The sequence below is a fragment of the Diadema antillarum genome, unplaced genomic scaffold (genome assembly GCF_040938485.1).
Source record: "Diadema antillarum isolate AM-2024a unplaced genomic scaffold, OU_Dant_1.0 scf00000089, whole genome shotgun sequence".
Classification (NCBI taxonomy): domain Eukaryota; kingdom Metazoa; phylum Echinodermata; class Echinoidea; order Diadematoida; family Diadematidae; genus Diadema; species Diadema antillarum.
The window spans coordinates 118,183-129,334 of record NW_027270978.1 but is presented as its reverse complement, the minus strand read 5'-3'; the positions used below and the strand labels follow the sequence as shown (position 1 = coordinate 129,334).

General features: G+C 40.5%; 1 protein-coding gene across 1 annotated transcript; it reads left to right on the top strand.

Moving 5' to 3' along the window:
* Nucleotides 1-6,167: 6,167 nt before the first annotated feature.
* Nucleotides 6,168-10,475, top strand: LOC139718123 (putative deoxyribonuclease TATDN2). The gene is made up of 4 exons (XM_071629608.1): nucleotides 6,168-6,247; nucleotides 7,109-7,309; nucleotides 8,529-8,679; nucleotides 10,341-10,475. The coding sequence occupies exons 1-4, from the start codon at nucleotides 6,168-6,170 to the stop codon at nucleotides 10,473-10,475; spliced, it is 567 nt and encodes a 188-aa protein (XP_071485709.1).
* Nucleotides 10,476-11,152: the final 677 nt, after the last annotated feature.

Sequence of the window (11,152 nt, the reverse complement as noted above, 5' to 3'; positions counted from 1 at the left end):
AAAGGTTTGAAATTTCAGTGGAAAAACGTAACCTTACCGCGCTCACACTTCAAAATCTCTATAGGCCTATTTCTATTGAGTGCCGGTTATGTACTTCCGGGTTAAAAAAAGTGTGGGGGCCCAAAGTGATGACACCTTATGTATTTCTTTATCCGTGGTGCACAGCTCCGCCGGCCATGTACTGTGTTGTACAGTAGACTCCTGCTATAATGATCGAAGTAGGCCTACCGGTACTCGCGAATTGCCGTCTTATTTCGTTATATGGAAATTTTGTTATAACCCAACAAATAAAAAAAAAAAAAGAGAGGATGAGGTTGCAACCTGAATTTATACTTCGTTTTAAACCGGAATTTGGTTATATACTTGTTCGTTACTTAATGGGAGTGCACTGTATTGCACAGTCAATATAAGACTTTGTCATGACCCTGTTAGACTCCAGAGACTTGTTTACATGTACCTTCTCTATTCATGTGTATTAAATGGTAATTGATATGATATGAACTGGCCCTATGGGGTTTCAAAATTTATCGTCTGAACTATGTTTTGCATATCATCCATGCCAAAAACCCAATCAAATATCGGTATAATGTATACGCCATATATCTAGCGAGGCAAAATTTTCGCAAATCTGGACTTCCCGACAATTTTGCGTGTGGTTAGATTTGCGATTGTGGAGTATTGTACTAAATGGGAAATGTAAGTGTGTCACATTCACATCGGAATCAGAATCATTATTTTCGCCTATCTTTAATTTGGTCAATAGCACCTGACTCGCAAAATTTGCGAAATATTCGGCATACGGTACTTACTAAATGACAGCACATTGACGGAGACAGGTGTCACACACAGGTGGGTGTAGGGATACATAACATCAGACTTGTCATGAAACAAACTTGTACACAGAACATTTGCTGATACTGACAGGACCATAGGATTTCTGAGGTAAAATTTACATGACTCTGGGCCAAGAAAGTCGGGGACATGAACTACGGTACAAGACCTTTAAGACCAAAGCTTGACTGCTGCTCAACAGTTTGGGACCACAGAAGCAGATCTTTATTTACAGACAGACTGGAAGCTGTACAAAACAGAGCAGCACAATTTGTTAAAGGGGGACCAACAATTTTACTCTAACAATGTTACTCAAACAATAGACTATATGTCAACCTTTTTATTATTGGTACATTGTACATACTGGATGTTACGCTAGCCATATCATGGTAACATGAGCAAAAGTTTCCCACGTATGTGAGCCCTAACCAAGTGGGCAAACTCTTTTGCTATTGTGTGATAGCGTGTATACATTGTCTATCCAAAATCCCATCGACTTTTCTTTTAGTGGGCAAGAAACAATTATTTGGCGTGCATATTTTGTCTGTTTGTCAAAGTGGGGCAATCTATGCAAAAATTAATTGCTCTGATGTCCAAAGTAGTTTATTTTATTTTTCAGCATGTAATATACATTGGAACGTGCATTAAAAGTTGTAACTCAGCCAAGCTTGTGCTCAGCGCTCTGCTTGTGTATTGTCCTGAGACTGACTTTTTTATTTGTTTTTGCATCCCATTCTAGAAAGTTATGTTTAGTTTGTGTTCCACACTCTCTGCCATTTTTAGTAAAGAAGTAACAATGTGCAACTGATTGACAAATTGCCCTACATCAACGTATTTAAAAAAAAAAAATCACATGTGGCTACTATTAAAACACTGATCAATTCAGTGAGCACTTATTTACGTCAATGTAGGGCAATTTGTCAATCAGTTGCAATGAAAACACCTTGATGGAAGAATTTCATGAATTTGAATAAGACATGACTTACCCTAAATAAGTGTCAGATCCTTATAAATTAACTTAAAGAAAAGGAGAGTACCGGTACAAAAGCCTTTGGAATTGATTGTGGCAGCAGTATTTTGTAACAATTTTAGGGATTCAGAATAGCACCCTGTGAATGAATTGATGTTGACTTACTGTATAATTGGACCATGTGACAGTAGCTTTGTCATGGAATTTAAATGAGACATTACTACACCTGCTTTGACTATTATTCTAGTCATTCTAATGGTTTGTTAAGTAGGCTATGGCATGTTTTTAATTTTTGCCTTTTTTCCCCAAGACTTCTCAGAGAACACACAAAATGAGTGTCGTATTTATAGTGCTTTCCTAGCAAAAGTTGGTAGGTTCAATATCACTACATCGTACCAGAAGTTACACATTTTTTTTTTTTTTTTTGGGGGGGGGGGGGATAAATTTACTGGGTCCATGACAGGTGTACTTTTGACAATTGCTCCTATGAGATATCTGCATGCCAAACCAAACATAAAACCTACCAACAAACAAAACCCTAACCCTAAGTCCTTGGAGAAAGTAAGACTGGAGCAGTTGTTGCTTTAAGCAAATGTAGTGTCACCAAATTTACTAAACAATTCTACAGACATTACAAATTTGATGAATATTTGCCAAAGGTGAAAACAAATTTGATGATGGACTTGCAACTTAGGTGAAATACTTGGTATAATGAGAAAATGCTTCCAGTAATGCACTAGTAAACTTATATTATTGACCTGTGGGCCTTTAGACTCCAAGTTTATGATACACCCTGGGGAAAGAAAATGCTTATAAACAGAAACTACTTGTAGATTAGCAAAACTTTGATAGTTGCAATTATCAATCATGATGGTAATTTCCTGATTGCACATGAGTACAGCAATGTGAATCTGTTGTCTTGCTCTGCCAGTAATGATAAGCTTTGATTCATTCACATTAATTTCATCGAATAGCAAAGTGAATATTTGTTTGATTATGTGAGTCAGCATTCACAGTACTAATCACTTTGATTCTAATATGTTTCAATACTTTCCTTTTTTATATACTTTTCCAGAACTGATCTCTAGTCTTTGAGCAGGCATTCCCAAGAATCAGCATGGCAGATAGTGGAATCTTCAACTGGAGACAGTGGAAACGGGGCCAGCCAAGACTGAGAGGGAGAGGAAGGGGGTTTGCAAGAGGTTACAGATGGAGCAGGGGCAGGGGTAGGGGTAGGGGTCAAAATCTCCAAAACGAAAAATGGGCCTCATTACATGTTGTTGGTCGTACAGATCAGAACCGTGGGGAGAAACCACCCATTCCAGCAGTCAAACAAAGTGTGCTCATGCAGCCTGATGAAGGTAGAAGTGATCACCATCATCTTCCAGATGATGCGCTAAGCCCCAGTTCTAGCTCTTCTTCCAAGCGTAGCTGTGCAGAAATTGAAGATGTCAGTGAAGATAGTGGAACTGCTCTGAAGAGGCGTTGCAGAAAGATCTTGTCAGGAAGTTTCCCTTCTTCCAGAGATGGAGACGGGATAGCGAGAGATAAACCAGTGCAGGATCTTGCTCAACCGAACCTCCAAGGGCACAGTGACAGTGTCGTCTGCAGTGAAAACTGGGATGAAGTAATCAATGATACAGAGCAGTCTACAAACGCGCGTGCTGTCAGCAGTTTAAAACAGGTCCAGGACTCATACCAGTCATGTGAAAGTACTGAAGAGGACCAAAATGACAGTGCAAGAAGGGAACAATCTAAAGTTTTGCAACCTCAGCAGCAAGAAGACAACAAACTGGTCAAGGATAATGTAGATGTGATACAACAAAGACAAAGGGATGCAGGTGTTGAACATCTTTCAAATGCCATCACAGAAAATTGTATTTGCACATCTGGTGAGGATGGAATGCGCCTTGCCTCAGAAAGGAAGACTCTGCTGTCGGTACCTGGACAGGAGCTTTTCAGTTTCAGCAGCCCAACGGCAGGATCGAGACAGCGACCTGGTATGCCAATAAAATCAAAATCAGATTCATGGATAAGTAAGGTGGATTGCTCAAAGAGAAGGGAGAAATTCAAGCGGAGACAGAGAAGTGCTGTGCTGAAGCTTGTAATGAGTAGCTCAGATGAGGACGGTGAAGTCAATGTGAAAGCTGTGAGCACTAAAGGGTCATCCCAGACGAAGCTTGGACAGACTGTAGGAACAACTGCTGCAAGTGATGGAAATGCCAATGACGGAAATGATCTAGCAAGTCCAGGCCAAATGACAAGCATTTCTAGGGAGCCCAACTGGGAAAGTGAGGAGTTTGATGGCGACGTTGATAGTAGCCCAAGCAGAGATGTACAAAGTGTAGATGACTCTCCAACAGATGATGAGCGCTGGGATTCAATTGTGCAAAAACTTTCTGCAGGAGGAGTGGATACAGAAGATGTCCCCTCTATTCAGACAAAACTCAATGAATTCAACAAAAAGAGTACTGCCGGAAAGAAAGCTGTTCCAACATCTACACTCGGGCCTCCACCCTATGTCCCTGTCATCCCTCGTGAACGATACCAGTGGCAAGACCCTATGGATGCTCCTTTGCAGTTCCGTCCTGGCTTCCATGCAGTGTACCCTCCATTGCATACCTTTCCCTATCCCAAGCAGTACATGACCCCACCAGGGCAGCACTTTCCAACACCACAACACCCATACATGTGGTCAATGAGAGATCCATACAATTTCTATGGACATCCGCCAGGGATGAGACATCATCAAGAATCTTTGCCTCCCTTTCCTGGAACATCTCCACCACCACATTTATGGCAGCCTAATGTCTCATCAAGGCTCCAGAGATTCACAGGCATTTCTACTGATGCGATAGACACGATGGAACCTCAGAGAATGTTTCCCATATCCAAATCTCTTTGTCCTTCTCTCGACGATACAAGTGACTGTCGCACGCATGAGGATGGACAGGGACTTGATGAAGAGAATTGGGCAGAAAGAGAAACCGACTACCAGGGGGAAAACTGGTCTGGTGATTTTCATGTGGACAGGTACAAGGATTTGGACAGGTACGAGGGTTTGGACACTGGCACCGCAGCTGACTACACCATGGAAAACCCAGACAGTAGTACTGCAGCATCATACTCCTCAAAGGAGGCAAAAGGCAGCTACCAGAATCGTGACCAGCAGATTATTCCAGATGACCGTACAGAGGTGATGTACCATCCAGAGTCTGACCATGCTCTGCATGGAGCTTTCATCCCAAGACAGGTTGCTATTAATTCATTCCGACAACGAGGCAGTGGCCAGAAGGAAGACCAGTCAGGAATGTTGCACGAGACTCCACATTTGGACAACCCAGACTGGCAACCAGCCAACGATCCTAGTAGTTCTCTCTCTACCAAAGGTAGTCAAATGCAGTACCTTGGGGAGACAGAAGGGACAGAAGTACCGCAGGTGACAAGTTTTGCACCAGAACAAGATAGTGTGAGAGAGCAACCTCAGCAGAACTGGTATGACGCCATGAATGCTGCTTCAGAAGAATTTGGACCCATGAGAAGGAAAAGTAAAGTCTGGGGACAGGGAGTGAAACCTCTGAAACACCAAGTTCATAACTTGGAAGAGCAGCCCACTTCCCGCATCTCTTCTGTGAGAAGTAGTAAGGGGCCTCTTTCATATGCAGCTATTGTGTCATCCAAGCAGCGAGCAGATGCTATGTCCATTTCTGAGAATGTTGGAAAGAGTACTCCAACACCAAATTTGTCAGCAACCAAAAGTTTTTGGCAGTGTGATACCCCTTCATTTGAGTATACTAGTCCAGCTGATGTGACGTTCAATAGGAATCAGAATACAGAGATGAGTAGACCGATGCAGGTAACAACACCACAGATGTCAGGTCCACACAGGTTTAGAAGCTGGTCTGCCGGGGCTCAAGGTTGGACCAAGAGCAGTGACACGCATGTCTTTCATCCGGACTCTGCCCCACCGAAAGCAAAGACTTTTGCGGAGGTCCTTCAACGTCCTCGACGCCTGACCCTTGAGGATGAGGTCAGAGCCGAGATGACTCCAAAACTGCCCTCATGGAGATCTACATCAGAGTCTGATGATATTCTTGAAGTACAGTATCCATTCAGCGATATTGACTACATCGATTCCCACTGCCACATTGATTTGTTGTACCAGAGGTACAACTACAAGGGAACCTTCAGCAAGTTCACTTCGACCAACAAGTTTCCAACAAACTTTGCGGGATGTGTTGCCATTTTCTGCTACCCTGTGAACTTTTCCAGTGGATATAACCTTGCCAATGACTTGTTAAGAGAACCCAATGTTTGGGGTTCCTTTGGCTGTCATCCTCATCAAGTGAAGCACTATGATGGTGTAATGGAGCAGAGAATCATGGACTATATGAATCACCCCAAAACTGTTGCTTTAGGGGAGATCGGTCTGGATTATTCAAATAGGTGAGTTTCCTGAAAATATTTTTCAAGCATAGTAAAATCATGAGAGATAATCTACTCTACATTAAATTATGTTTGTATGTGACATTGCTGCTGAATTGAACAAAACATGTAACGGTTCCAACAGTTTGCTTTCCACAATTTCAAAAATGCTTAAGACCAAAGTAGCATAGTGTTTTTGGGAATCCTGGGGTACCAAGTGAAAATCTACAAGTTTGTACAATAGTTATTCATTCTTTTACTTATTTGTTTATTTTTGATGCTGTACCTTGGGTTGCCAAAAAATAGGTGGCAGCAATTTTAGTGCTTTATGGAGGAATGTTTTGTTGCAAAATGACCTCAGGTGTGCAGCAGTATTATAACATTAGTGCTGCACATCACACACACTACACCAATCACTGTACTATGCATTACCAATCCACGGAAGACGTACAAATAGTTATCATAGGACTACTCTAGTTTGTGGATTAAAATAATCTCATTCCGAATTACTTTTCATTATTGTAATAGCATATGAAAACATCCATTATTATCATTATTATTATCATCATCATTTTTATCATCTTTATTCTCAGTACTGTTATGGTAAAAACTCCATTACAGGGCAGAATTGATATTGGGATCATTATCGCCGAGTGCTAAATATTGGCCGCCATGATCGCATTGTGTAAATATACATCTTCTGAACATGAGATGGTGCCATACAATGCAGTGCTCGGGGGTACTGCTTGGTGCATCATTTGAACATTCAATGAACATAGTCTTCACTCAGAAATTACTGCAGCATTTACATCTTAGTTTTGCAACATAAGTTTTGAAAAGATGTGCATTTGCTCCCCTCCTCTCCACACTGTTCTGCCTTAGACCGATAGAGATGACATCAGACCACGAGCTACAGAAGGTGATCTTCCGCCGCCAGCTCAGCCTAGCCCTAGAGGCAAAAAAGCCCCTAGTCATTCACTGCAGGGACGCCGAGGAAGATACACTAAGCATTATGATGGAAATGGTTCCCAGAAACCACAAGATTCATCGGCACTGCTTCACTGGTCCCCCAGAGGATGCTCTGTAAGTGGGGATGACATAACATTTGCTCCTGTGACCATATTTCTCCAGTCTCATTTTCTCCAAGGACTTGGGTATTGGGTTGTGATAGGGTTTTAGGTTAAGTTTGATGTGAGGATTGGGATTATGGTTAGGGTTATATTTGAAGATAGGATTCATTTTTGGCTTCATAGCGTGCAAATATTTCATGAGAGCAGTTGTCGCAGGAGCAAATGTCATGGAACTGTAAGTGGGATAGCTTTCATCATTTAAGAAAAAAATTATGCCTTTAACTTGACAAAAAAGATTCTGAATGAATACAGAATTAATGAATTAATGAAATGTTAGCTGACTTCATGATTATGTCTCCACTTCTGCCAAGATATGTAAACATTGAATGTTAGTGAATCTGTCGTTCTGAAAGTACCGAGTAAGTAAATGATGCAATTATTGTCTGTCTGAAGAAAGATGATTCTGTCCGGTGAGGGAAAAACTTAAGCTTTACCAATGATTTGATTTGCGTTGAAAGGTTGACTTGTCTTTCGGTTGTCATGATTTTGAGTATTTTTTTTTTTCATCTTCAAAGTAATTCTTCAGGTAACTACCTGATTCATATTCAAGACATAAACTTTTGAGTATTTAATCATGATAAAATACATATTCACAAAAAAAAGGATTCAGGGTAGACAGCTCATTTTCAACGAATATATTATTTCTTCTTGTGTTCTTTGCTCTGCTAAAGATCATAAGTTACAATCACGATACACAAAATGAGAGTCTTTATGTTATATTTTGTGCCCTGTGCTAGGCAGTTCTACAATAGATAAATCCTTTATATGAGATAATGTGAATGTAGTAGATGTAAAATGTATTTGGTATCAAATTTAGTAGAATATATCAAACTCTTCCAGCAGTGGTAACATACAATATGTTACCATCAGTTTGGCAGCAGCCAATCAAATGCATGTCTTCTAGTGGTTATAGGTTTGTAAGGTTATTACAATCATAGTGAAATATAGGAGCTTTTTTTATTTCTTCATCAAGATTGGACCAGTGTGACAGTGCTGCAATTTGATTGATCTTACTTTGAGGTTGCTCGTCCATGAAACATAGCCATATAGGAACTTGTCTTATAGCACACAGACAAAGAATGTTGGCAATGTGGTTTTCTGTATGCAATATATGTGTTTCTTGATCAGATTTTCATTTGTTACAATGTAATGAAATGTTGATATTCCCATAGCACATTCCTGAAAGCATTCCCCAACTCCTTCATTGGATTAACTGCTCTCGTCACGTTTCCAACGGCAACCAACACACATCAGACAGCGAGAGCTATCCCCCTGAACCGCCTTCTTCTTGAGACAGACACACCCTACTTTGTACCCAAGAAGGTCAGTTTCTGTCATAATTATCATCATGTCATCATGTCGTAAAATGTGTTTGTGTTAACCTTCAAAGCTTGTGCAGATAACATAAAGTTTATATTTCCTTGAATTGTGGTAAGGTTCTCCTCATGGAATTATTTTTCCCTTTATTTTACTAGTAAAATAACACCTACTTCCAGCCCTTTTTAAAGAATTAAAAGTTTACCATAATTTAAAAGCTACAGGACAGAAAAATCATTGTATTCTATACAATGAAGCAAACACTGCATGTTGGTTTTGTTTTTAGTTTTGAGATATTTTTTTAAAAGTACAACAGATCCCTCATCTCTTAATGCTTTGCAGATTATGGAAATGGTCACAAGTTTAGTAACCTTTAAAGAAAAAAAAAATATAGCATTGCTCTTCATTTTCGTCGAGCCCACTGGAGGTGTGGGGAGACTAAGGGATCGCCTGTGGCGTCTGTCCGTCCGTCGTCCGTCCGTCGTCCGTCCGTCCGTAACGCTACAAAAACTTGAATAAATCTCTACTGAGGATTTCAATTTCAATCAAACTTGGAGGGAAGAGTGGTTATACAAAGTTACACATTTCACCAGACATGAAGGGCACCTCAAGGTCAAAGGTCACAGGCAGAGGTCAATGAACTTTAGGGCCCAATGTTAAGTTTTTAGGGCGCGTTTCGTTTATGGCTCGTAACTTGATGCATCTTTCTGTTTGTGACCAAACTTAGATGGTGGATGTCCCTTGGGAAGTTGAAGGTTACCACAAGGTCAAAGGTCACAGACAGGGGTCAATGAACTTTTAGGGCCCAATGTTAAGTTTTTATGGCACGTTTTGATTATGGCTCATAACTTTTGATCCCTTTGTCCGTTTGTGACCAAACTTGGATGGTAGATGTCCCTTGGGGAGGTGAAGGTCACCTCAAGGTCAAAGGTTATAGGCGGGTCAATGAACTTCTGGGAGTTAGAAAATATTAATTGTACGCGAATGGGCGAGACACAATTTGGCACTTGCCTTTTGTTATTACCTATCACTGCAATTTGTGTTACCCTCTCAGACAAACTTTGCAACTGGATAAGTTTTAAGCAGTAGTGCTTATGATCATTCAAGTGAAAAGATCAAATACTCACAATTTTAACGTTGGACATTATTCACATCAGTCTTCTCTAAATCAATCTCACTAGGGCCCTGTTGCATAAAAGTTCAGATCAAACATAAGTCAGAAAATCAAACATAAGTCTATGAATATTCAATTTCGACTCTTTGATTGTTTGAGTTTCTGACTTTATGTTTGATTGCATCTCTTAATGCAACAGGGCCCTGAATTGGTAGGTCATTTCTTTTTCCTTTTTTTTTTAGGTGTATATAGACATATTTATGTGGATGAAATGATAAAATTCTATGTTATACAATAAATAGTGAAAAGAAAAAGCAAGAGATGTGAAATTCTCTATGAATTAAATCAGGTTTTCCATTGGGTGATCCTGTTGACTTATCTTACCCATGCAGTTTTTCCTCTCTCTTCCTTTTCTTCTCCATCCCCTTTTCCTGTCCTCGTGCTCTCCCTTTTGCATTCTTTTCACACTCGCCCCTCCCCTCACCCCTCTTTCCATCACTCCATGTCTTCCTTCTCATATCTCTCCTCCCCATGTTCCCTCTTTCAACATTAGGTACGTGGAATGAAGTGGTCTCACCCTGGCATGGCCATCCTGGTGGCAGAGCGCATCGCCCAGCTGAGGGGAATTCAGCTGGACGAAGTACTTGCAGCTGTCAGAGAGAACACCAAACTCATGTACGGCATCTGAGAGAACACTGTGATTGATCTGTGGTCGTGAACACAGTATGTAATTTAAGCAGAGATGGCAGTGGCTATGGCAACATTCACTGTGCTCACACTTGTATCAGTAGTTGGAACTTCATCAGTAGTGTATGTATCAGGAACTGCTGCCATCTTGATTGGAACTATTCCAAGTTGCATTTGGTGGAAGAGTCTCATGAAAGAAGGGGACAGACTTGCAGAGATTACAAAGCATGTGTGTTTCCATTGATGGAGGTGCTAGCTTTTGAAGCAGCTCTATTTAGGCTATGGTACTTGGGCCATCTCATTTGATACACGTTACCTGTCATCATGACCTGATGTAGCTCTTGGTCGATTTTGTAGAGATAGTGTATCATACTTTGTTGGAACATACTTCCATTTAAACAAAGTTCACATAAAAATCACAAGTATTCAGCGTGGGCACTGTCCAGAAATAAATGACTGCCAAAAGTATCTGTTAGATGAGTGATAGGCCAACAGGTATTGGTCTCGTGGGCCATCCGTAGAAGTGCTGAAATTTTGCTGTATTATGTCACATATCGGCCTTTACCGGAAGCAAGAAAAGAAAAACAAAACAAAATAGTATTTAGACTTTATCATGAGTAAACAGTAATGACAACACCTAGTTATTATGTAATGCAAAAGTAGAATACTGATGAAGTT

Excerpts from the sequence above, each read along its gene's own strand:
- LOC139718123 (XM_071629608.1), top strand. The coding sequence starts at position 6,168 with ATGGAGCAGAGAATCATGGACTATATGAATCACCCCAAAACTGTTGCT. Across the intron at positions 6,248-7,108 it reads GGTCTGGATTATTCAAATAG|ACCGATAGAGATGACATCAG; the intron begins GTGAGTTTCCTG and ends GTTCTGCCTTAG. Across the intron at positions 8,680-10,340 it reads CCTACTTTGTACCCAAGAAG|GTACGTGGAATGAAGTGGTC; the intron begins GTCAGTTTCTGT and ends TTTCAACATTAG.